The sequence below is a fragment of the Pseudozyma hubeiensis genome (assembly GCF_000403515.1).
Source record: "Pseudozyma hubeiensis SY62 DNA, scaffold: PHS47, whole genome shotgun sequence".
NCBI classification, from domain to species: Eukaryota; Fungi; Basidiomycota; class Ustilaginomycetes; order Ustilaginales; family Ustilaginaceae; genus Pseudozyma; species Pseudozyma hubeiensis.
Window position 1 is genome coordinate 75,362 of NW_012133829.1, and position 24,766 is coordinate 100,127.

The window sequence follows — 24,766 nt, forward strand, 5'->3', positions numbered from 1 at the left end:
TCGTGTTCTGGCTATGATGCGCATTTTTCCGTAGTTGAAGGCAACGCCTCCACACAGAGTCATTTCGAAGAGAACAGAGACAACGCTTTATTTCTTCTAGTCTTACTTCCATCACGAAACAGATCTACTTGAGAAGAGATTAAGCATTCGATAGCAAAGATGTCGACGTTCTTCAGACAGAGCTTTGGGTTGCTTGTAAGTTTGATCCCCTGCTTCGGTCCGTAATTCTCGATTCTCACTGACATTGTCCTTGAACTGCCGTTACAGCGAACCACACCTGCACGAAGCACGCTTCTTTCTACCTACCCATCGCTCTCCCACCTTCGAACCACCAACGTCGCTCTCGCTCGTCTGCTTACCACTGAAGCACGTTCCAAGATCGACTCGGCCGTAAAATCAAACCCGCTCGTGGTCTTTATGAAGGGTACGCCAGATATGCCCATGTGCGGGTTCTCCCGTGCCGTCATCCAAGTCATGCAAGTTCAAGGCGTGAAACCCGACCTGCTCAAAACTTTCAACTGCCTCGAAGACCAGGAGCTGAGGGAAGGCATCAAGGAGTACTCGGACTGGCCCACCATTCCGCAGGTGTATGTCGATGGCGAGTTTGTCGGCGGTTGCGATATCGTCATCAACATGCATCAGAGTGGAGAGCTGGAGGAGTTGTTGGAGAAGAACGGCTTGTTGTTGCCGTTGAAGGAACAAGGTCAGAAGTAGACGTAGGTGATGGTCACGATGGAGAATGGAGCCATGCAGTATCGTTACGCAGATAAAAACGGTGCCACTTTGCGGTTCATTTGACTGCGAGCAGAGCAGTTTTGGTCTGTGGTTGTGTGACGGCTGAAGTGAGATGTTCCGAACGACGCCTCTTGGCTGCAGGGTCAACCTTTGCCCCGCTCTTGACTCATCACAGACGGTTGGTCAGACTCACATTCTCCGTCTCAAACCGTCCAGAAAGCAGATTGCAACAACATGAAGTTTGCATTCAACGACACCTGTCTGCCGGCTACATCTCGATTCCCGCCTGAGCCAACGCCACCGTCATCTCTGCATCCAGATAACTCGCCACCGCCACCCCCTCCGGCAGACCCTTCCTCCTCCTCGTCTTGACCACAAAGTCCTTCGCCAGCCCCAGCATCGGAGCCGGCTCCAACGGTCTCAACTTGACCGCAGCATCCGTCGGATTGCCAGGTACTATGCTCCAATGGCTGAAGAACATCATCGCAAACGCCTGACCCTGCGTCGCTATCCTCAGATCCGTCTCGAACCCATTCGCGTCGATCACGGGGATGTACGCTTGGACGGTGTACAGCGTGGAACCGGGTTTCGGAGTGTCTTTGACCACGTGTCCGCGTCGTTTGGCGAGCAGCGTGTAGACGGCTGCGATGCCAGAGGCAGGGGTTTGAACTTCGACTTCGTAGATGGGTTCCATCACTCGGGGGGTCGCGAGGAGGAGGGCGGCGTAGCAGGCTCGGCGTGCGGTGGGGATGATCTGACCTCCACCGCGGTGAATCGGTTCCGGGGCGAGAGTGGCATCGAGGATGCGGAACTTGATGTTGCGCATAGGCTCGTCCGCTAGCGGTCCCTCTCGACAACCCCACTGGAAGCCTTGCGTGATGCTCTCCTTGACCGCATAGAGAAGTTTCTTGTCGACTTCGGACGGAAGCGTGTCGTCGACCAAGACGTTGGCTCCGCGTTCATCCGGTCCGAAAGCCCACACGCTTCGACTCGCCAACAGATCCCATCCGTACTTCTCCTGCAGCACCTTGCCCAACTGCTTCGGCGGCATCTTGATATCCAACAGCCCGGACTCGATGTCCTCCGCAATCCCCTTCTCCAACGGCTCGCAGATGATCGTCAGCTTGTTCTTCTTGTTCGGCGTAGACGCGTAGCACTTCACCGCAGACGTCTCCACCACCGTCTCGCAGAACCGTACCACGGGATCGGAGACCCGAATCTCTATCTCGGAAAACAGAACGCGCAGATCGTGCAGCACGCAGTCGAGGTACAGCTCGCCAGTGCCCGCGATGACGTGCTCGCCCGACTCCTCCACCTTCGTCACCGCGAGCGGGTAGCTCTTGTTGATGCGACGAAGTCCCTCGAGCATCTTTGGCAGTTCGGATGGGTTCAGAGGTTCGACCGATACTTTGAGGATCGATTGCGTCATGTGTTCGATCGGAGCAAAGATGGAGAGGTCTTCGGTGGGCAGGGAGGCGTCGACGATGGTGCCGGTTTTGGTAAGTGATGCGTCGACTCCGGATAGGAGGACCCAGTTGCCGGCGGAGATGCCGTCGGTGGGCACGACGTAGCGTGTCTCGTTGATGCTGACGTCTTGAATCGTGGCGAGGACCATATCTTCTTCGTCGTCTTGCGAGAAGCCTTCGCCGAGAACTTTGACTTTCATCCCTGGTCGTGCAGTGCCGGACATGACTCGTCCAAATGCACGGAATTCTTGCGCATCGATGGTCTGGTACAGCTTGGTGACTTGCACCACGAGCGGTGCATCCGCGTCGCATGCTGCCATAGCTTGGTAGATGGCACCCTCTCGTGGGCCTGTGTAGCACTGTTCTAGTCTTTGGGCAGCAGCCTCCCTTGGCGAGGGGATGTTGTCCACGACCAAATCGACCAACCCTTGCGACGGACCAAAGAATTCGTTGAGCACAATCCTGAGCAGTGGTCGCACATCCACCTTGAACACCGCCGGCTTGAGTCGGATGCCCATCCCTGCCAATGTCTTCTTGAGCGAATCTGTATCCGACGACAGCACCGCCGAGTAGATCTTGTACAAGGGTTCCAAGATAAAGTGCACGAAGGACCTCTTGCTTTCTGCGTCCGGCGCCTTCCGCGAAAAGTTGCGAGACTCCGCATTGTAGTAGATGTTGCCCCACAATCGTTGAGCGAAAGCGTCGACATCGACGCCGGCGCCATACGTTTCCGCGTACAACTTGGCAAAGCTGCGCAGCGTGAAGCAGTAACCCATCTGCGTCGATGCGAAAGCTACGTTGCCGCGTTCAGGTCCGAGCTGAAGCGCGGGGTTGGAATCGAAGGAAGCAATGCAGTTGTTGACTTCTTGGATGGCGTGTCGAATCTTGTAGTACGCTTCGTTGGGTGGGAGCCGCAGTTCGAGGACAAGACGATCGAGCTTGTTGAGGATCAGGACGATGGGAAGCTGTTGACGGATGCAATGACGGATGATCTGGACGGTGTTGCACATGACGCCCTCGACCACGTCGACGACGAGTACGACTCCGTCCGCGAGACGGCACGCCGCTGCGACTTCGTCTTGGAAGTTGGTGTGCCCTGGTGTGTCGATGAGGTTCAAAAGGTATGATTTGCGTTTCGTTCCTTCCAGCACCAGCGAGAGCGGCGCGCTCTTGATCGAAATGCCTCTGTCTCGTTCCAGCAAATGCGAGTCTGTATAGCGCAGATGCGTGTCCATGTCTACTTCTGTCTTGTGCGTTTCGTACACGAGCGTATCCAGCAAACTCGTCTTTCCGTGATGCAGATGGCCCACCACCGCTACATTTCGCACCATGTCCGGGAATCCCATGAGGCTGGTCAAGAAGCTTCTGTCGAAGCGAGTCTCCGGCAAGCCTTGTTCTTGCACGGCGAAACGACGAATCTTGACGGGTTCTACGATAGGTACCGAGAGCGCTTGTGCGTCTTCCTCCTGCACCATGGTCTCGACATCTTCGCCGTACACCTCAGCGGCAGAGGGGTAATACTGCTTGTCCTCGTGCAAAACCACAGCATTCGACACCGACTCGTCTACGCGTATCAACGCGTGTTGCGGCGCGATGTTGCCATCCTCGTCAAGCTCCATATTGGCGAGACGCTCTTCGTCGTCCTGGTCATCGTCGTACCCTTCGAGGGGAGTAGGCTCTTCGAGGGGTGGCGGCGCTTGATGGTATTCTTGTGACTGCTCATCTTCTGATCCGAGATCTGAATCTGAAAGAGGGCCGATGTAGTTGCCGAACTCGTCGTAGTCGTCCATGATGGGCGAGTGTGGCACGCGTGGCCAAATCTGAAGCTGGTCGACAGTTGGATGCAGGGGAGCGAGTCACAGAGAGCGGGGGCGGCGGTACCTTGAGACGAATACGTGCTGAGAGCTCGCGAGTAGTTGCCGCTTGCTTGGGTATATAAGAGGTTGCAGATGATCTCGTCGTCGAACGGCAATCGGGATGGGGTTGGCTCGTGAAGAAGAAGGCAAAGCTGGTTCACATCTATAAAAATTCCCGAATGCCGAAGAGGGGAAAAATTGGCAAATCAGGAAGAACAACAGATAATCGAACATGATATCAGAATAATTTATCGACCGTCGCAGCGCAGTGACGTCTTGTGGAGATGCGGATCAGCCGATGTGAAAAGACCCTTCCTCGTCGGAGCAGCCGAGCTGCTGGGCTCTTCCACCAAATCACCGCGGCTTACAGTCACGAGTACATAGAAGCAATACGCTTCGCTCCCACTGTCATCAGTCTCATTCATCGAAGTCGGATCATCGGCTGCACCTTGCTTTGCTGTCCAGCTGGTCTGAGACGACTTCAGCCAACAGACGATTCACGATTCTCTTCCGCGATCGATTGATCTTAACCTTCGTCTCATACACTGCAAATGATCTCATCGTAACCTTATCCAATCCGTAAGGAATATCTCTCGCCAACACCAAGCAGCGAGCGCGATGCCGTCGAACTCTTCGTCGCAGCCATCGGCAGAGCCGAGCCGCAGCTCCCAATCCATCTTGCACCCCACGCCGGGCACCAGCAACGTACGCATTCAAACGCCCGAAGCTCCCGCCAGTCTCGACGATCTGCTCAAATCGCCCCACAATCCTGCTCTGCATCCGCAGCAACCGAGCTCTACGCTTCGGGGCGCTTCTCCAGAGGATCAGCGCAGACGGAACGGCTTCCATCTCTGGCGCACCGAATCGGAGGACGCTCGCAAGGTGCGGTTGCGTCAGGCGATGGAGGCGGCCGAAGCTCGCGCAAACGCTCCGCCGAGCCTCAAGCAGCGTGTCTCTTATGCTTTTGACGGAGTCGCCGACTGGATCTCATCGCGCGGTTTTTTGAGCCTCTACAGACGCCAACCCATTCAACTCGGCGATGATTCGGATGTGATTCCTTCGGACGATTTCGCCATCCGCGAACCGAAGCTCAGTCGGCTAGGCCTCGTCGTCCTCACGATCAGCCTCGCAGGCGCTCAGGTCGCGTGGACGCTTGAACTCGCCTACGGAACGCCATACCTGCTCTCGCTCGGTCTCAGCGAAGAAAGCACCAGCCTGGTCTGGCTGGCCGGTCCCCTCAGTGGCCTTATCGCACAGCCTGTCGTTGGCTCGCTCTCGGACCACTCGACCTCGTCCTTCCGTCGGCGCAAGTACATGATCGTCTCGGCTTCGCTGCTCACCATCTCCACTATCACCCTCGCCTACTCCGTCCCCATCTCGACCGCTCTCGTCGACCTGTTTGGCGGCGGACTTGCCGATTGGGATCCCCACCGTCACGAGCTCGTTCACTCCACCACGCAGATCATCTCGGTCGTCGCTTTTTGGATCCTCGATTTCGCCCTCAACGGCTTGCAAGCCTCTTCGCGAGCTCTCATCCTCGACACGGCACCTTCGGAGCAGCAGACCATCGCCAATGCGTGGCAGGGTAGGATGACGCACGCCGGAAACGTCGTCGGATACCTGTGCGGGTGGGTCGACCTCGCCAGCTGGAAAGGACTTCGATGGCTTGGTGGAGGCCAGTTCCGCAGGTTCGCGGTCATCTCGCTGCTAGCGATGGCATCGTGCGTCAGCGTCACCGTTCTCGGCATCTCAGAGTCGCCCGCGGATCACGGGTTCTCGCATTCGACGCAGAGGCAGTCGATGTGCAGCTCGGCGTGGAGCACGGCAAAGACGACGGTGGAGAATGTCTGGCATGCGATCCGAAGGCTGCCCAGGTCGGTGAGGAGGGTGTGTATGGTGCAGCTGTTTGCTTTTATGGGTTGGTTCCCGTTCCTGTTTTACAGTACGACGTATGTGGTGCAGATTGCGCAGTACGAGAGGAATCTGGGGAAGAGGCGGTCCCATGAGGATGATTTCTTGATGGGAGCGCTTTATGCGGAGGAGGGCGAAGGCGGACATGGAGGGTCCTCGGATAGGGATGCGGAGCGTGGATCGTTCGCCATGCTGATGTTTGCGATCGTGTCGCTCGTCGCTGCCGCGTTGCTGCCGTACCTTGCTTTGGCGGGAGAGAAACGAGGCGGGTCCGCATCGCGGTCAGAAGCTCCCTCCAGAGCCGACGAGGGGGAAGATACATCGACGCCGCCGCTGCAGCTCAATATTCCCGTCGAACACGAAGCGATTCCGCACGACCCAGAACACCTCGAAACCCTCTCCCGCACCAAACGCATCGCCCGAGGTCTCACCCAGGGCCTCACCCTGCGAACATTCTGGACTTTGGCATCGATCGCATTTGCCTCGCTCATGCTCATCGGTACAGCGTGGGCGTCTACGGTTGGTCAGGCGACGGTCGTCATCGCGCTCGTGGGTGTGCCGTGGAGCATCGCTGCATGGGCACCGTTTGCGATGGTGGGCGAGTTTGTGAGGGAAGCAGAGGACGGAGAGTCGCCGTTCGAGTTTGAAGGGGATCATTGGAGTCCTGCGAGGATAAGGGAGAGGGCGCAGGAAGAGGGGTGGGGGAGGAAGCAGAGGAGGGAGAGTTTGATGGGTCAAAATGGAGGGCAGGAGAGGGACGGCAGCCCGAGAGCTGGGGGCGGATTCAAGTATGTCGACGAGGTGGAGCCGAGGAGGGTGAGCGGATTGGGAGAGCAAGGTGCGAGGGAGAGGATCAGAGCGTCGCTGGTCAATTGTGCTCCCTTGCCTCATACGCTTTCGGGTAGCTCGGAAGATCTGGAATCGCTCGGCACCGCACCCGGAGCTGGTAGACGACAGAGTTCCTACTCCTCGCACACGCCCGAAGCGCAACCGACGGGTGGAGCAGGCACGATCTTGGGCATCCACAATCTGGCCATTGTAGCGCCGCAGTTTGTGGTGGCCATCATCGCCTCGTTGATCTTCAGCGGCGTACATTCGTCCCACAATGGGGTGCATCTGGTGTTAGGGTCCGGGGTGAAGGGTCTGGCAGGGGAGGGGGAGGTGAGGAATCCGGCAGAGGGGACGATTTGGGTGATGAGGTTTGGAGGTAGTATGGCGTTGATCGCGGCGCTGCTGACGAGGTATGTGCCTCTGACGTTGAGTGAAAGGTCGAGGCGGTATGGTCGAGCGGAGATGCAGAGAGGAGGGTATCGCGAGGGGGTGGAGGAAGATCACGAGGATTGATGTAACCAACTCTAATCGATGCAAGAACAAGTCAGCGATGAAGGAAGTCGTGCGAAGTCTAAGTCTGTGTTGCTAAGCTGTCTCACGAGCGGACGAAGAACGTGTGAGCCGAAGATGCATTGAATGAAATGTGTACAAATACAGATATGAATGCAAGTGTTGCGGGTAGCGATACAGAAACAGAGGGAGGGACGAATGCGACTAAAACCGAAGAGTGCGAACATATTTGATGCGAGTGACGAGAGAAGACGAACTCTAAACGAAAAGATTGGCGGTGGATGAGGGCTGTTCACTGTTCATCCTCGAACTGTGCCAAAACCACCTCTTCCTGCCAGCACTCGTCGTCATCCCGACAGCAATCGTTCTTGCAAACGAACACAAACGCCGTACTCCAAACCAACCCCGTCCTCGCATCAAACTTGACCTCTTCAGAACCATTCTTCTGCTTCGAACCTCCTTCAGAAGGTAGTCTTCGACCGAGCGCCTGTTCGATGGCTGCTTTTCGTTTGGTCTCCTCGTCACCATCCGAGGCGGAGGAGGTGTGAAGCGTATCAGGTGCGAGCGATCCGTCGGCAGATTGGATCTGCTCGGCACGGAGAAGGTTGATCAGGTTGGGCATGAGTTGCGCTTCGAACACCCTTTCACCTCCACACTGTTCGCAAGGGGGGACAGCACGTGAGCTGAAACTGCGCTCACCGGAAGCACCAGCTCCGGCGCTGAATTGACTCTTGGTGACGGTCACACCTTGACCAGGTTTTGCTGAACGCTCCTTGGGCCAGAGCAGATCGTAGATCTTTCCCTTTGCGTGAAATGCGATGGGTTGACCACCGAATTCGTATCGAACAGCCTGACGAGGTTCCACAGAAACGCGTTTGAGGAAGCGTTCGAAAGTGTCGTCGATTCCGTCGAGGAGCATCTTTTCGTAGCCTTCCTTGGCGAAGCCTTTCAGATCGGCATCGTCAGAGGCGTCGGTGGAGTTGAGCGCACCGGATGCAGAGGCCGACTTGAGCATGGCTGCTTCCTGCTTGGAGAGCTTCTTGGAGAGGGAAGAGGAGGACGGTTCGGGGACGGTGTTTAGGTACAGCGGTGGGTATCGGGTGCTGGATTCGACCCATGCCGACTCAGCGGTGGGTGTGGAGGCAGCGAGGTCAGATTTGAGGGCAAGCTCTTCGGCCAGCCTCTCGCTTTCGGATTCTTGTTCCGATTCAGAGTCATCGTCGTAGTCGTCGTCATCGGAAGCTTGTCGCTCGCTGTCGCCTTCCGTGGTCGGTTGAGCGACGGAAGGAGCAGCAGCAGGGGCGGCAAATGGATTATCGGAACTGCCACCGAAGAGCATGCCTCCCAAGCCAGCATTGGCACCGCCAGCAGGAGCCGAGAACGGGTTGACCTTGGCGCGCTCTTCCTGCTCCTGCTTTGCCTTGGCGGCTGCTGCCTCTCGCTCCTTCTTGGCCTGTTCACGAGCAAGGCGCTTTTCTTTCTGTTTTTCGAGCTTGGCAGCCCATCGACGGTTAAATTTGAGCGTACGGATTACGCGCAGTCTGTTCGGATGCCGATCAAAGGAAGCCAAAGTCAGCATCTATGATACGGAGAACATGCCGAGGAGAGCAGCCATCTCGGGAGCATCGTGGTGTATATCGACGTGATGACTTCTTGGAGGGCATCATTGTTAAAAAGCTCGTTTGTCAAAGTTGGAATCTTTTCAGAGCCCACGGGGCGTCAAGTGAAGAAATTGATACTAATCCTATGCCCTCCTAGCGCAAAACGTCGACCACCACAAGGACTGAGGAGATGTTTGGGAGAAGTTGAACACTTACGAAGAGACGTCGTTTCGCTGACAGGCTGGTCTAGCGCAGCCCCAAACCAAGAGGCATCGGTCGTAGGGGGATTCGACAAGGGGCGCAAAGATCTGCACGAGGAGCTGCATCTGCTGCTTGCACGAGTTGCATTCTGCGACCTTGTCGGTGGGGCTTGCCTTCATGGGAAGCCATGCGGCACGACCACCGATGCGCGAGACGAGCGGGTTGACCTCGTCGTCAGCTTCGAGCGGGCCGTCTGCAAGGCCGAGCTGGACATCGGAGGCGTCAAATTCGGAGCCAGAGTCGGAATCGTAGCCGTCGTCCGAGGGTGGCCGTGGCATCTGTTTGTGCAAAGCGAGACGCATCTTGGTCAGTTGACTTGTCCATTTGCTAGAGCAAGAGGGGCTTTCGAGAGAGCGGAATATCAGGAGTAGGTAGCCTAGGGTTATAAGCATAGAAATCCCCCAGGCGTCTCGCACCGAAGCGGTCAACGTGCCTCCCGTTAATTAGGGACTCTAAGACTCGTCATCTAGTTTTTGTCATCATATTGTGGAGGGAAGAGAGAGGCAGGCAGGCAGTCGAGCAGGGAGGCAAAGGAAGCGATGATATGCGTACGTACGATTTGGAATGTGAGTATGTGATCGAGTGTTCTGAAACCAAAGCGAGTCTCAGAACGGGTATATTGATGAAGGGATCGATGAGGAAGAGAAGCAAGAACGACTTGCAAGAAGAAACAAGTTTTCTGGCGGCTCTTGCAGACGACACTGCTCAAAAATCCACACAAAATCGAAAAAAGTGAAAAGGCCAAAAAGAAAGCTGCGGACAACGCTTTTTTCGATCGGATGACGAAGGAACAAGCGATCTGACATACCGTCAGACTCAGCTGGAAATCGATCACGATGGAACTCAGCGGCGAGTTTCGGTAGATGCTACTTCTACGACCAGCACCATGTGGCCCTCCGTCCCTTAGACCATTTTGCTCGAAGAGGCATGCAGCATGAAGATCGTCAGCATTCTCGCAATATGATTGTGTTCCGAAGCTGACTGTCTACATATGTGTGGGTTTGTGATTCAAGTGATGAATGAGAACAAGATCCGGTCCCAGAATAAAGCAGGGCGGCAGTACATCCAATCACAGGATGCAATTTCCGCAGAGAAGAATTTCAGGCACGGGCTAAATCTCTTGATAGGGCAGCTCTCTCACGCGTAAGGCGGCGGTTGGGCGAAAGGCAGTTGAAAATGCGTAGAATCTCCACATTCGAGTGTGCACGGAAGCGCAACCTTGGAACCACCGATCGATCCATACGACTCGACACCATCTCGAAACCTCATCGCAGACTTTGATCACCTATCCATCCTCACACGCAACGGCGCTGATTCCTCTGACACTCGATCTCCTTGCCTTATCGGGGCTACTCACGCACATCCTAGCAACACGCTCGCTGCTTGCATTCGGATCAAGATCTTCTTATCACTAGCACATCGAACCCCCCTCTCGCTTTAACTTGGATCCCTCTCGTTGGCTATACTCAAGATGTCGGGAGAAGGTGCGTTCATGCCCTGCTCGTAGTGCTGGACAGACATGATACGAAGGAATTGTACTGACGATCGATCTACTCACCTCGCTTTCTTCGCCAAACCTTCACGATGCTACCGCTGTGGACTTCCTGGACACCTCATCGACGTCCCTCACGCTACATTCGACCCGACAACGCCTCATCGCTGAACGTTCATGCGTCACTAATTCTGCTCTCGATCTACAGGTTGGCTCTTCCTCCTCTCGGTCCTGCTTTCGGCGGTCCTCCTGTTCACTATGGTCTTCTTCGTACGTAGCCTGCGCCCCCTGTCTCATCGTTCATCGGAAGAACTCCTTCAGCTGACTCTGCTCTGCCTTGGTCCGATCGCCATGCGATACATCGCCTCTGCAACTCGATTTCTGCATCAACGCACGGCCTCGCTCTGCTGCTTCACAACAGATCATCATGTTCTCCGATCTCGAATGCGACTACATCAACCCTATCGACCTCTGCAACAAGCTCAACCAGGTACGTTCCGCCCATATCTCTCTGTCTCTCTCCCTTGACCTTATCCTCTCTGACCCTCTTCTTCTTTCCCTTTCTTCTTCCGAAAACAGTTCATTCTTCCCGAGATGGCGGCGCACGCAGTGCTCACGCTCTTCTTCCTGCTAAGCGGTCAATGGATAGCGTTCCTTCTCAACGCTCCGCTCGTGGCGTTCAACGTCAACAAGGTCATGAACAAGAATCACACCTTGGACGCCACCGAAATCTTCCGGACGCTGAGCCAACATAAGAAGGTCTGCTTCATCAAGTTGGGCTTCTATCTGGTCAGCTTCTTCTACTACCTGTACAGGATGATCCTCGCTCTGATTGCCGATACCGAGTAGAACCCGGAAAAAGGAGCGTATGGAGAAAAAGGAAGCGCGAGCGAGGGTGGTAGGAAAGAGCGGGAGGGGGCGAAGAGCAAGACACTACACCTTATCTTGTCTATACCAAAGGCAAGACGCAACGCACAGGCGCCCCTGTATGAAGGGCTCTCCCTTCGTTGTGTCTTCGTCAGACTGTAGCTTTGTTGCACAAAACTCAACATGATCTTTCAACAACCGATTCCGTATAGCATGCTTCTTGTGCGCATGCGTCTGCACCAGCGGAATCCGCCTGTCACCTCGATATGTCGAGGATGGTTTGCGTCCATATGCCTTGATGACTCTGTCTTCCATCATGTTTTTCACTGCCGCTGGGCTGGTCGTTGCGAAGCGCGCAGATCTTTCAACCCGCTGTTCTTCTCGCTTCATATCGCTCACCCTTGGTCTTTGCGCTTGTGCAGCCGCCTCTCCGGCTGGCAAGGACCCTGGTGCAGGAAACGCAAGACGATGGACGAGCTCAACGCAAAGCTGATCAGCAGCGTCCAAAGTCACGACACGAAAAGGCTCGTGACACGATCATGCGAAGCGTATCTAGGAGTGTTGGATGTAAAAGTTGACGTATCCACGTCTGTCGACGGTGTGCGGTGAAGCGTTCAGGGGGCGCTACGCATGCCTGAGCGGCAATTGGATACGTCTCTTGACAGCAGCGTCGTCGGTTCTTCCTATCTTGTCGGACAGCCTGTGACACGCAGCAAAGGCAAAGTAGAGCAGTCGCGGTGAAGCGCGCCGGCAGCAACACGCGCAACGGCCATGTGCACGAGTTGTAGAAACGAGGAGGCGGGAAAGAATTGAATTTCCCAGGTTGGTGACAACCGCAATTTGAAATGAGGCTCGCCTGCTATTTTTGAATTGATTCTCTGCTTTTGCGCTCCCAAGATGCACCGCACCGACCAACGCGCTGATCAAGCCCGTCGAATAACAGGCTGCGCGCGACCTCTTTGGCGTTGCTGTTGTGTCCAAAACTGGGCAAGAAGCAAGAGAAGGTTCTGCCCGTGCTTTGCGGCCAAATTTGGGTCAGGTCACCTTCTCTGATCGCGTGCCTCGCTCAGCAGGTGTGCTGCGACTCGAAAAATGGCGACGGTCCGGCTTGCGTGCAAGTGGGTGAGTGAGTGAGTGATTGAGTGAGTGAGTGACCGACCAAGTGCCTATCTGCTGCATCGTGCTCGGAAACCCAAAAGACAAATGAAGCATCGACAGGCGCTGTTACTGCGTACTGCTTGCTGGTGGTGTTGGCAGGTGTGCGTGTCTGAGTGAGGGTCTCGAGTGTGTGTGTTTGAGCGAGTTTGGGTTTCAGGTCTTGAGTCGCGAAGTTGTCAAGTCTGTGTGTGGCTCTTTGCGATTGCGCTTCGGGCAGAGGGAGTGGCAGCTGGCCAAGTGTGCTTTTCGCAAGTTGCGCCGCTGTTGGTTTGGCTCATGTCGCGCTTCGCTCGATCCACCGCTATCGAGATCGTCAGGATCATCTTGACCTTCATCGTCATTGTCACAACCACCACCACCAACACCACCCTTCGTTCGTTGCTCTCCACCCTGAGCTGAACGATCCCGCCTTCTCTTCGCTCGCCACCTTCGCTTGGCCTGCATCCGATCGGTCTCACATTGCGCCAGCACGCCAAGCAACGATCGCTTACTTGGTTCCCACGCCAGACCGATTGCAGCTCGACCACACGAGTCCCACCGCGAGTTGTTTCGGCCGCTCACAGGCGATTCAAGCCGATCCGCACTGGTGCCGCCCATACGCATCCTCATACCTGTAGCCACTGGACGCGACCCAAACACGTCTCGCGCACGCTTCCATTCCGACAGCACCATCGGCGCATCTCCCGCCGTCGCCTGCATAACATCCGTGATTCTCGCCACAGCAGCACCCTGACTGAAGCAGGCAGCACGGTTCACTCCCTTTCGCGCATTGTAAATCGACCAACACGTCCGCTTCGCGCCGCCACTTCGGTAACGCGCTGCCATCGTTCTACAACTGCGTCTGTTTCACCGCTAAGCTAGTTAGCTGGCTACACTACAGCACCCGTATCGTCGGATCGTCCCGTTCCCTCCCTCTCTCCAGCCTCGGCCTCTCCCGTCTCCGTATCACCATCATACACACGTCATCATGAAGGGCCTCAAGAAAGCCATGGTATGTAGTCCACCATCTCAGCCCTTTGCGACCAGCGCAGGCGGTTCCGATCCGTAGCCGTGCTAATCTCACACCGAACAAGACCACTGACCCTTTTGCCTGATCCCAAATCCAACCCTATCTTGCGCCCTTCACCACCACGGATACACACTCTACATGCTCGACACTCACAGAACCTTTCGCGTTCAAAAACCACTGACACCAACGGCAACCGAAGCGGTTCAGCGGGCGGAGGAACTGTCCCAGCACCCCCACCCAAGGGCGGCTCTGTTCCTTCGAGTCCCGCCTACCAGGGCTCCCTCAAATCAAGCAAGAACGGACCCAGCTCCGCATCCAGCTCTTCCAATTCGCTCAACAGCTCCGCAGCCTCTGCCGCACCTTCACATGCACCTTACAACACCCCAAGCTACCCTGCTGGCCAAGGTACGCCCCAAACACGACTGATCCCTGCCGGCGTGAATCATCTGGCTGACAAGACGCCGCCTGCTCCTCCCGTTGTTGTCGTATCTTCAGAGATGCCTGTCGATCCCATACCCCATTCGGTAGCCACTGCCTCCCAGCCTTCTTCTTCCATCACCCCTTTCCACCACACAGGCTCCCCAGGTTCGCCACCTCCGCCTGGCGCCGCCATGGCCTCGCTCAGCAGCACCGGCATCGCACCTTCCGAGCTCGCCACACCTCCCAAGGCAGGTGCGCTTAATCGCTTGCGTCAGAGTCCCTCCAACGCGGGTCCAAAAGACACCATCCCCATCACCTCCAAGACACCACCACGCAAGCAGAGGAGTTCGCGGTTCCACGTCACAGAGAAGGTAGAGCTTGAGAAGCTACCTCAGTTCAACGGTACGTATACGTCGGCATCATTCTAGTGACTCCCAGTAAAGACCTTCGACGACTGACCACCCTTCCTCTGCGTTTCCTTCGCCCATCGTTAGAGGTAGTACCTGCCGATCGACCCGAGCTCTTTGTCCGTAAGCTGCGCCAGTGCTCGCTCGTCTTTGATTTCAACGACGCCAGTCAAGAGCTCGAGGGCAAGCAGATCAAGGCCGCCACACTACACGAGATGCTCGACTACATCACCACTAACCGCAAAGTCATCAACGATGAGATCTATCCCGAAGTCGTCGCCATGTTCTCTGCCAACCTCTTCCGCTCCATCCCGCCGCAGGTCAATCCCGTCGGCGATGCTTTCGACCCGGAGGAGGACGAACCGGTGCTCGAGCTCGCCTGGCCGCATCTCCAGATCGTCTACGAGTTCTTCCTCCGCTTCGTCGAGAGCCCGGACTTCAACACCAACATTGCCAAGAAGTTCATCGACCACCACTTTGTGTTGCAATTGCTCGAACTCTTCGACAGCGAGGATCCCCGCGAGCGCGATTTCCTGAAGACAACATTGCATCGCATCTACGGCAAGTTCCTCAACCTGCGAGCCTTCATCCGACGATCCATCAACAACGTCTTTTTCCAGTTCATCTACGAGACCGAGCGCCACAATGGCATCGCAGAGCTGCTCGAGATACTTGGATCCATCATCAACGGCTTTGCACTGCCGCTCAAGGAGGAACACAAGACATTCTTGACGCGTGTGCTCATCCCGCTGCATAAGGTCAAGAGCCTGGCGCTCTATCACCCGCAGCTCGCCTATTGCGTCGTGCAGTTCTTGGAAAAGGACAGCTCGTTGACCGAAGAGGTACTGCTCGGACTGTTGCGGTACTGGCCCAAGGTCAACTCGCCCAAGGAGGTCATGTTCCTCAACGAGGTCGAGGAGATCTTGGACGTCATCGAGCCGTCCGAGTTTGTCAAGATCGAGGTGCCCCTCTTCCAGCAGCTCCAACGGTGCATCAACAGCCAGCACTTCCAGGTGGCCGAGCGCGCGCTCTACTTTTGGAACAACGAGTACATCGTCAATCTCATTGGCGACAATGTGCAAGTCATCCTGCCCATCGTGTTTTCATCGCTCTACCAGAACTCCAAGGCGCATTGGAATCGTACCATCCACGGCCTCGTCTACAACGCGCTCAAGCTCTTTATGGAGATCAACCCGGCGCTTTTCGAGATGTGCACCAACGAGTACAAACAGCAGCGCCAGATGGAGAAGCAGAAGCTCGTCGACAGGGAAGAGGCGTGGAAGAAGCTTCGCGACACTGCTATCAAGAACAGCAAAGCGATCGGCGTCGAGATGCCCGCTTCGCTCAAAGAGGAGCAGGCAGCGCCAGCGGGCAGCGTCAACCCGTACGACCTCGACGCGTTCGACTCGGCTGCTGACTTGACGGCTGGCGCCGATAGCTTGTTTGAGCAGATGGGCCAAGGCATCAACGGCGAAGTCTCGACGACGGATTTTGACGATGTGGAAGCCAACCGCGTTGCACAAGAGACCGCGCAAGCGCAACAAGCCGATCCTGCGGGTGAGGACAGCGTGGACGATATGGTACGTTGATCTTTTCCCTTGACAGCATCCACAGCACAGCAATTTCAATGTTCGCATCTGCTCCAGCGTCCGAGCCGCAAAGAAAGTTTCAGAGTCTGACGTTGAATTTTGTGCCTCCCATCCTGAACAGAAAGAGTTCCCGGAAACCGCTCGACAGCAGGTCAACAAGCAAGAGTCACCGCATGTGCGACGCAAGAGCGTAATACCGATGGATCCGACGGTGCTGGCAGAGCTTGCCGGGCACAAGAGCTTGGATGGGTGAGTTTTGGCGGTGATTCGATGGGAAGGAAAGGTGGGGATGCATGTGACTGACGAGCTGAGCTTTTTTGGTTCTACAGAGTGGATCTTCGACAGCCATCGAGTGATGCGTAGACTGCAGGGTCAGACTAGATGTCATGTGGGGTTGTTCGGCGTTGTCCCACCTGCGATCGCACTGGTACCGACAGTGTACGCGAGGCGTGCCGCTCCGTCACAGTCATCGCCGTTCATACTTTTCGACCTTTTCCGGTCCCTTGCTCTACGTTTCTCTACTTTTATCTTCTTCAACGATGTGGTGTTTTTTTTTGGCATTCAAAGTATTTTCCCTTCAATGATTCGACGAGGTTTGATGATGGTTGTGAGACATTGTGGGTAGGGGTGAGATGAAGTGGGCGAGCTGACGGGTGTGGGGAGTTCATTTCGACCGACGGCGGAGGATGAGCTGGCGTTGTCGCGGCCAGAACATCTTGACTCGGAGACCTTTCCTTCTTTCGCTTCTACCATCTCGACCAAGCAGCACATCATCACGCATCTCAACCATCTTCAAGTCGTGAAAAACACATGAATCGCAAAATGACCATGCCCGCCATCTCGATCCTCTTCAATCTACTCATCGTTGTTCTTCTTCTCAACCCTGTTCAAGGCAAAACCCAACGCGTGGGTGACGAATGTAACTATTCGAAGAATTGTCAATCTACCGCCAATGGTGTAGGACCCGCTTGGGCTGGTGGTCGAATCACCTGCGCCGTAGAGCAAAACGGTTACCCCGAAAAGTGTGGTTCTGGCGATTCCAACCGTGGTGACTTCTACGGGTAAGTTTTCGCTCCATCCTTTCCACTTTCCCCCGGAGGAATTGAAACCTGATCTAGTCTGTTTTGCCAAAAACGTTAGAACGTGTAAAGCAGTCGGAACCCTCTCAGCTACAGAATACGGCTGCGAATGCGGCGTCCACAAGGGAGACTGTCCCCAAACAAGCCCATTTAGCAGAATCTTTTGGCCTCAAAATTGGTTGAGCGACGCTTGGAACCAGGTCTCCCACTGATCACTCGCCACTCATAGAAGATCGCTGCTTGCCCTCTCACCCGCGAACACCCCTCGCAACTCCTCCTTGAACCATCATCCGTCACACCTCCGTCTCGAAGCGTGCGCGTGAAGAACAGTGCGAATTGCATGTGCGTGAATATAGACTGTGTTAGAACCCTCAACCAGACAATAAGATAGACCACTCGACGACATTCACCGCGACCGCCCAATGCAGCGATTCCATCCCAACCAAAGAATCCACACCATAGGGTTAGGGTTAGGCATTTATCTCCAACACCCAACCCTTCACCCGGGCCTTGACTTGTTCGCTACCCTCGACGCCGGCGCCAATGGCATCGCCCTGATCGCCGGCGCTGCATTGGTCTCCCGAAGGAATCCGCGATCCAACGTGATCCTCTTCGACACGGACGCTGTTGCTGCTGCTGCCGTCGTCGCCGCTCCATTGCCTTTGGGCGACACACGTCCAACCCGACCAGTGCCTCCAGCTGTCCTGGACGACGCCGGTGAAGCACGGCCCCGTGCGCTCGCGGGCGACCGTGTTTGTTGCGGCTCCTCGTACGTGTATTGACCCAGATTCGCCGCCGCGATGACCGCGCTCTTTCGAGGAGCTGCTGTGCGTTCCTGTCTCGATTGTGCGCGCTCCGATGTTGCAGGCGACGGGACTTGCGCTGCGTCCAGACGTGAGCTAGAGCCGTTCTCTACAAAACCCCTCCACCCTGGCCCTCTCGTCGCTGCAATGTGATCCGGCTGGAACTCAGCCTGTTGCTGCCTCAGGTACTTCTGGCAAACCTCGACGTAGCGCAACCCGTACTTCTTCAGCCAGACGTCGTAGTCGCCTCCTCCTGAACCGTTCCTCAAGGCCGCAGCACTCGACGGCGCAATGACGGAGATCTCTTGCAGCTTTTCGTCGGGGATCAGCCAGCCTCGTGATTGCTTCTCCTGCCGTGCCAGCTTGGCGTTGAGCCTCCTAAGCTCCCGGTAGCACCCTTGATTGGCGTCGGTGGAGCGAGGATCGATCTCGAAGCCATCATCGCTTCTGTAGCCGCTGCTCGCTCGCCCATTCGCTGCACTCAGAGGAGCGTCGTCATCCGTGTCGGCGTCGAGATCGAAATCCTCCTCAAAGAACTCGTCTGGAATGAACTGATCGTCCTGTATGCCGCCATGGTGGGGTGGCGCTGCCTGTTCTCGCCGTGTTTCTGCACGTCGATTGCCTCGAGCCTCCTGCGGACTCAAGCTGACGTGCGAGATGTCGTGCGCGTCTTCGTCGTATTCGGCAAAATCGGCGTCTCTGGCTTGCCTCGGCTGCTTGCGAGCGTTCGGTGCGCGCGCATTGGTTGACGACGACGCTGCCGTCGACGACTTTGCAACGAATTGCATGGTGACGGCTCGCTGCCCATTCAACACGTCGTTGGCTGCAGGACCGATCATCAGGTACGCAGTATTGAAGCCAGCTTTGTTCATCACGTCTTTCATTTTGAAGACTCGGTCAGAGCAGAGATGCTCGAACAGTCTGTGGATGTCGGGTTTCGTCAGCTCCGAGCCGGCACCGTGCATCTCGAGCTTGTCGTGACCTGCATCGCGGATCTTCTTGGTACGACTGCCGTAGAAGACGTCGACGCAGTGCGGAAGCGTCCATCTGCCTTCGCCAATCTCGATGGCCTTGACGAGCTTGACCGCCTTGATGGCAAGCTGCGAGACGTCTTCGACGCTGATAGAGCCAGATTGGCGGCAGCAGTTGTCGCACGTGCTACGACATTGAGCCGGAGTGAAGTCAACCTCGCCAAAGTATCGCAATACCTGCACTCGCCTGCATTCGATCTCGTTCTCGCAGAATCGTTGCATCTCTTTCAGAGAGTCGATACTGCGATCGATGGCTTCTTGAGATTTCTCCTCGCTGGCCATCATGTTCTCCATCTTACGGACATCGGCCCAGGAGTAGTACAGGATGCAGACCGAGTCGAGCCCATCGCGTCCGGCGCGACCCGTCTCCTGATAATAGCCTTCGAGCGATTTCGGCAGCGAATGGTGGATGACGAACCGGACGTCCGGCTTATCTATGCCCATGCCAAAGGCGATGGTGGCCACGATCACTTTGTACTCGCCATTCTTCCACTTCTGCTGGACGATTGAACGGTCGTCCTTGTGTAGCCTGGCGTGGTAGTGGTGCGCCGAGATGCCTTGCTTTAGCAGATCCGCGGCGACATTCTCGCAGGTCTCGCGACTGAAGCAGTAGACGATGCCGCACTCATCCCTGTGCGAGGTAAGGATGAAGCTTGAGATCTCGTCGATCAGCTTGCTCTTCGGCTTCTTACGCACTTGGTATTCGAGATTGGGGCGGTTGAAGCTCGACGAGAGCTGCAGAACGTTGCGCATCTTGAGACAAGACTTGACGTCCTTGATGACGCGAGCGTTGGCGGTGGCGGTGAGCGCCATGATGGGCACCTGCGGATACTTGTCTCGCAGGACGCCGAGCTCGGTGTAGTGCGGTCGAAAGTCGTGACCCCACTGACTTACGCAATGCGCTTCGTCGACCACAAAGCGGGCCAATCGCTTTTGCGAATGGAGATGGTCCAGAAGCTCCATCGCTTTGTCGGATTGGCGAATGAATTCCGGGGTCACGTAGAGCAGCCTCAGGAGCCCCTTGGTATCCCTAGCTGTGTCAAAGGCAATTCGGCGGTCGCTGAGGGGCATGTCACCGGTGAGCTTAACGGCGGGCAGGTTCTTGTCAACAAGATCCGACACCTGATCCTCGATGAGGGAGAGGAGAGGCGAAATCACGATGGTGACACCGGTGGCTCTTTCCGTGTCGATGACGGCGGGTAGCTGGTAGCACAACGACTTGCCGCCTCCGGTCGGCATGAGCACAAAGACATCACGTCCGCGGAGCGCGCCGTTGATTGCTTCGAGCTGGTTCGGTCGGAAGCGCGTTAAGCCGAAGAACTTCCTGAGCGAGTAGCTGACGTTGCGGCTCCATGGGTATTTGGGTAGCATGCGCTCCTGATCTTTGGAAAGGGGCTTCTGCATGGATGGGCCGCAAAGCTTGAACTTCTCCTCGACCGGTAGATGTTCGACGTCATCCAGGTCATCGTCTCCCTCCTCGTCGCTGAGCTCGAATATCTGCGCATGAGGAGCAACTTGACTGGTCCTGCCCACGAAAGCATCGTGTGGTGCGATCGGTTCACGATCGTCGACGACGACGACGACGCTCTCGGCCAGAGACGCCGCGTGGTCAAGTTCAGGATGGGGCGGTGAGCTGTCGCCCAAGTCCGAAGGCCAGCTCCGGTCATCATCATTCGTCGCGAAGGCGCCACCAGGGTGCAGAAAGTGACTCGCATTCTGAGCCATATGTGGAGGAGACATGGCGTCAATGCGGGTTGATGTTGGAACTTGCTCGCAAGGCGTTGTTGGAGGACGTGCGGTTGGCTTCGTTGAGGCTGCAACGAGGTTGTCGCCCACGACCTGAAAGGAACTGGAAGTCGTGCGGGCTGCCAGGTCGTGTGAAGGCTCACCAGCGGTCTGTCTTGTTGGCGACGCTCTTGTCGAGGGGATGGCTCTGGCATGGTTGGAGGCGGATGCTGAGGCCTGAGACTGGCTGGGCGGCATGATGCCGGCTTCTCTCGCTTCGAGAGCTAACGCGACAGGCTTCAACTTTTCCAACATTTCAACTGCGCGTTCCCAAAGGTCGTAGAACTGCTTCCAAGCGTCGATGCCTTGCCATTCAAGCTGCTGCGGCTGAACCTGCGCTGCTCTACCCTGCAGCATCTTCATTTTCGCAAAATAGTCGATTTGAAGCTCCTCCGTACTATACTTGCCGTATGAGGAGTCGTCTTGCGAAGACGCTGCCTGAGACGAGCGTAACGGAACTTGCGGGCGTGATATCGAGCCGCTCGACCCTGGAAGCGGCTGCCGCAATGCGGACGACAGAGCGCCATTGGCGTTGGAGGTGACGGCGTTGGCTTGTTCTGGTCTGCGCCTCTTTTGGGCGGCGTGCGAGTCCTGGCCATCGATGATTGACCTTTTCGGCGATGGTCGATCATCTGTGGTATCGCCTTTGACATCTGCGAATAACGCGTTCTCCTCTTCGTCCAGATAGATCGTTTCAGATCTGCGATCGTCTGCCTCCCGCACGCGATAGGGGTAGCCCGGCTTACTGGTCGGTGGCGGCATGCTTGTCTGTTAGCTGTGCGGACGCAGGGTCACAAGCTTGCTGCGAGCTTAAGCGAGCTCACAGCTGGCAGACGGCGGGTTTTTGCGGCAACAGCACTTCAGATGGATCTGTCCGAGACGTGAGGGTGGAAAGCAGGCCGAGATGGTGGTGGCGTAGTGAGGAAGTCGATAAGTGCGTGTTGGGTTGCGATGGGTCGTAGCGTGTTTCGTGCGGATGGCTCGCACTGTTTATTGTGATCAGAGCGCGTGCAGATGGTGGCAAAGAAGCAAGAGCGGGTGATACACTCGAGCGAGGGTCTAATCGCTGAGTCGAATCGACGAGGATAAGCAAGGCCAGGTTGTGACCGAATATGCGGGGCGAGTGTGCTGAAAAGAATGCCGCGAAACAGTGGTAATGATTGTGGTGGTCCTAACGAAGCCTCAGCGGACGCCTGCGCGAAGTATAGCGTGATTCTGCTTCGGTGGATCTGCCCAACGTATGTGATGGAAGTGAAAACCAGACAAGCCGCTTTCATCATGAATCTGCTCAGTCTTGCACCCACACCGCTGCGCATGCGAGGGAGAAGGGTGCAGCCAACCGCAGCGTGCTGCCTCGAAAAATTATCTTTCGAGAAAAGGGAAAAGTGTTAATTGCGGTCTTTCAGCCACCGAGACTGACACCAGACGCGTTCCGCGTTTGCGCACTTTGAATTTCTTCCAAAAAGTCCCCCACTCACAAAAGGCGCTCAGCAGCCAGCAATCTCCTCAAGGCATTATCTTAAATATTAACACCACGCGCTGCTGCCCAAATTTCCTGTATAACCGTGTGGAGGCCTGGCGGAGCAGCTCACGTGACGCTTTAACGAGTCTGTGGGAAAGTGCGTCTGGAGGCCTCAAAATTTCCAGAGACTCTGCATCCAAAAGGAGAAGAAAAAAGTCGAGGTTGGCTCGGACCCTGTCGAGAGCCTTGCCCTCGTTCTTTCAGCAGACTCTTCTTTCCTCCTTACAATTCCGCTTCTAGTTCATTGAGACGAGTCAATACGGGACGGCGCGGCATCACATGGAGTCTTGATCGCAGACGACACTCAAGGGAGCGCCCTTCGTCCGAAGAACGGAAGACGAATCGTCAGCGAGGGACGGAACTCCGCCAAGCTGGACGAGCACCTCGCGAAGGGCGGATGGAGGCACCGCTTGTTGCATTGGTGCGGAGCGGTACTTCGCAACTGCACCAAGACGGCCCATTGACTCCTGATCTGCAGCACTCATTCTACATGTCGGGCGATTCCGACAATGATTCGGCTCATCCTACACCTTCGGACATGACCGTGCCCGCTCAGTCTGGCACAGATGGCGGCAGCAACAACAACAAGTTGGTCATTCGCGCCGAAGAGGAGGTGCGCAAGATCCATTACATCGATTCACCCACTCTTGACGGAACTTCAGCGAAGGCTACAGTGATGGAAGCTCCGAGTCAACTTGCTGCCACAACAAGGGCGTCCCCATTGCCTGCCGCATATGCCGCCGGTGGACCTCGCTCAGACAGCGCATCTACCACCGGAGCCGCTTTCTCAGCTTCGATAGCAGTCCCGGCAACCATCTCGACTCCAACCCCCGCGCACGCTCCCTCTTCCGCCGCATCCACACCCGCTTCGACGCTAGCTACACCGGGCGCAACACCGCAGCCGTACGCACGGAAGAGGGGCAGACCACGAAAGCATCCACTTCCCGATCCAAACGCACCGCCGAAGAGCAAGCGCAAACTCAGCCCTGCCGGTGTCGCTGCGGCTGCTGCCAGGCAGAAGGCAGCCGAGGTCGTGGCTGCCCGCTCTGCTGCTTCGACCGCTGGCTCGCTCCTCTCTGTCCCCGACCTAGGTCGTCTCATTCCACAGGGCTCTTCCTCCGACAACGCGCAGAGCTTCATCCAGAACAATCTCCGCCTTTTTGCCGACCTCTTTGTCGCTCTGCAGAAGCAGGCCACCACAGACAATTCGATACGGATTGACACCCATGACGCTGTCCCGATTCAGGAAGCTGCGAGAACAGATCCAGATCTGGACCACGACGGATCCTCCAGTATTCCTGTCGCAACTGTAGCAGCGGAGGATGAGGGATCAACGGTCGCTCTGACAACACCGAACGCAGGCACAAACCGCGGCATCGCAGCCGCAGAAGCAATCACATCGTCTTCAACAGGTCTCGCCGATCCTCTCGCTGGACCCAGCGATGCCATCCGCGACGAGATCAAGAAAAAGATGGTCGACGTCACCAAAGGTCGCGAAGCCATCCAAGCCGAGATGCTTCAGATGCGCGTCGATGCAAGCTTTTTCGAGCACGCGCAAAAGACGGTCGACGAACGCATCACGGTGCTACGTGATCGCATCGCCAAACGCACGGCTCTGCTTCAGAGAGAGCGCGAAGCAACACGACAGGCTAGGGAAGCCACCCGCAAAGCCAAGAAAGATCTCAAGGCAAGGGAGAGGGGCCTCCGCGAGAGCGAGAGGGAGGAGCGTCGGTTGGCACAGACCTTTGCGCAGCTCGAGCGCGAGATTGCCGCGGAAGAGGAGGAGCGACGTCGACTGGAAGAGGGCGAATCGAGCGACGACGAGGGCGGAGAGCAGATCGTCGCACGCCAGCCGTTGTATGGGATGGGTTCGACTTCGCTCGGCGCAAGTCCGTCGGAAGCAACGTCTGTCAGTGCGACAGCGACGCCTTCCATCGCCACTGATGCCGCAATGACTCCTGACCGAGCTGTCGGGTTCAGCGACGAGGAGCTCGCCAAGGTGCTCGGCATCTCGACCGGCGAGTTGGCGGGTTTCAGCCAGACGCTCGAGCTCACACCTGCTCTGTCGGGTTCGCCCTCGCATCCTCCGGTCGGCAGCAGCAGAGGCAATGACGATGTTGCTCCCTCGACGTTCGCATCGGCGATAGAACCGGCGGGAGATGCTTCCGGTTCGCACGCAGACGGCTTTGACGTTGCTGCGTTCCTCGAGATGGCTGGTTCGTTTGGCAGCAGTAGCACTGGTGACCCTGCAGCGACACAGCAGCACTAGCAGCAGGAAAAGATTCGGCTTGCATTCGACCCCCAAGACACAGGATATTCGACCGCGCACAAGCGGCGGCCACATCCTAACCACTCCCCAAACATAAGCTGATCCGGACTCGAAGCCTATCAAACGCATCTTGTACTTTTATACATTTAGTCAAAACAGAGTTC

At 56.4% G+C, this 24,766-nt stretch overlaps 10 protein-coding genes across 10 annotated transcripts; 5 read left to right on the top strand and 5 right to left on the bottom strand.

The window, feature by feature from the left end:
• Positions 1-417: 417 nt before the first annotated feature.
• Positions 418-714, top strand: PHSY_005020 (potential glutaredoxin; the record flags this gene model as incomplete). Its single annotated transcript, XM_012335631.1, has 1 exon — positions 418-714. The coding sequence occupies one exon, from the start codon at positions 418-420 to the stop codon at positions 712-714; it is 297 nt and encodes a 98-aa protein (XP_012191021.1).
• A 289-nt stretch (positions 715-1,003) lies between these two features.
• On the bottom strand, positions 1,004-3,991 carry PHSY_005021 (hypothetical protein; the record flags this gene model as incomplete). The annotated part of the gene is made up of 1 exon (XM_012335632.1): positions 1,004-3,991. The coding sequence occupies one exon, from the start codon at positions 3,989-3,991 to the stop codon at positions 1,004-1,006; it is 2,988 nt and encodes a 995-aa protein (XP_012191022.1).
• A 501-nt stretch (positions 3,992-4,492) lies between these two features.
• On the bottom strand, positions 4,493-4,906 carry PHSY_005022 (ATP-dependent DNA helicase recQ; the record flags this gene model as incomplete). The annotated part of the gene is made up of 1 exon (XM_012335633.1): positions 4,493-4,906. One exon carries the CDS (start codon positions 4,904-4,906, stop codon positions 4,493-4,495), a length of 414 nt encoding a protein of 137 aa, XP_012191023.1.
• A 51-nt stretch (positions 4,907-4,957) lies between these two features.
• PHSY_005023 (sucrose transporter) lies at positions 4,958-7,312 on the top strand (the record flags this gene model as incomplete). Its single annotated transcript, XM_012335634.1, has 1 exon — positions 4,958-7,312. One exon carries the CDS (start codon positions 4,958-4,960, stop codon positions 7,310-7,312), a length of 2,355 nt encoding a protein of 784 aa, XP_012191024.1.
• A 289-nt stretch (positions 7,313-7,601) lies between these two features.
• PHSY_005024 (hypothetical protein) lies at positions 7,602-9,449 on the bottom strand (the record flags this gene model as incomplete). The annotated part of the gene is made up of 2 exons (XM_012335635.1): positions 7,602-8,850; positions 9,127-9,449. The coding sequence occupies 2 exons, from the start codon at positions 9,447-9,449 to the stop codon at positions 7,602-7,604; spliced, it is 1,572 nt and encodes a 523-aa protein (XP_012191025.1).
• A 1,641-nt stretch (positions 9,450-11,090) lies between these two features.
• On the top strand, positions 11,091-11,512 carry PHSY_005025 (hypothetical protein; the record flags this gene model as incomplete). The annotated part of the gene is made up of 2 exons (XM_012335636.1): positions 11,091-11,153; positions 11,243-11,512. 2 exons carry the CDS (start codon positions 11,091-11,093, stop codon positions 11,510-11,512), a joined length of 333 nt encoding a protein of 110 aa, XP_012191026.1.
• Positions 11,513-12,023: 511 nt separating this feature from the next.
• Positions 12,024-13,368, bottom strand: PHSY_005026 (hypothetical protein; the record flags this gene model as incomplete). Its single annotated transcript, XM_012335637.1, has 2 exons — positions 12,024-12,230; positions 13,300-13,368. The coding sequence occupies 2 exons, from the start codon at positions 13,366-13,368 to the stop codon at positions 12,024-12,026; spliced, it is 276 nt and encodes a 91-aa protein (XP_012191027.1).
• A 940-nt stretch (positions 13,369-14,308) lies between these two features.
• PHSY_005027 (probable PP2A regulatory subunit B) lies at positions 14,309-16,476 on the top strand (the record flags this gene model as incomplete). The annotated part of the gene is made up of 4 exons (XM_012335638.1): positions 14,309-14,519; positions 14,612-16,104; positions 16,235-16,362; positions 16,443-16,476. 4 exons carry the CDS (start codon positions 14,309-14,311, stop codon positions 16,474-16,476), a joined length of 1,866 nt encoding a protein of 621 aa, XP_012191028.1.
• Positions 16,477-17,691: 1,215 nt separating this feature from the next.
• Positions 17,692-21,573, bottom strand: PHSY_005028 (hypothetical protein; the record flags this gene model as incomplete). Its single annotated transcript, XM_012335639.1, has 1 exon — positions 17,692-21,573. One exon carries the CDS (start codon positions 21,571-21,573, stop codon positions 17,692-17,694), a length of 3,882 nt encoding a protein of 1,293 aa, XP_012191029.1.
• A 1,157-nt stretch (positions 21,574-22,730) lies between these two features.
• Positions 22,731-24,602, top strand: PHSY_005029 (potential serine/threonine-protein kinase Hsl1; the record flags this gene model as incomplete). Its single annotated transcript, XM_012335640.1, has 1 exon — positions 22,731-24,602. The coding sequence occupies one exon, from the start codon at positions 22,731-22,733 to the stop codon at positions 24,600-24,602; it is 1,872 nt and encodes a 623-aa protein (XP_012191030.1).
• Positions 24,603-24,766: the final 164 nt, after the last annotated feature.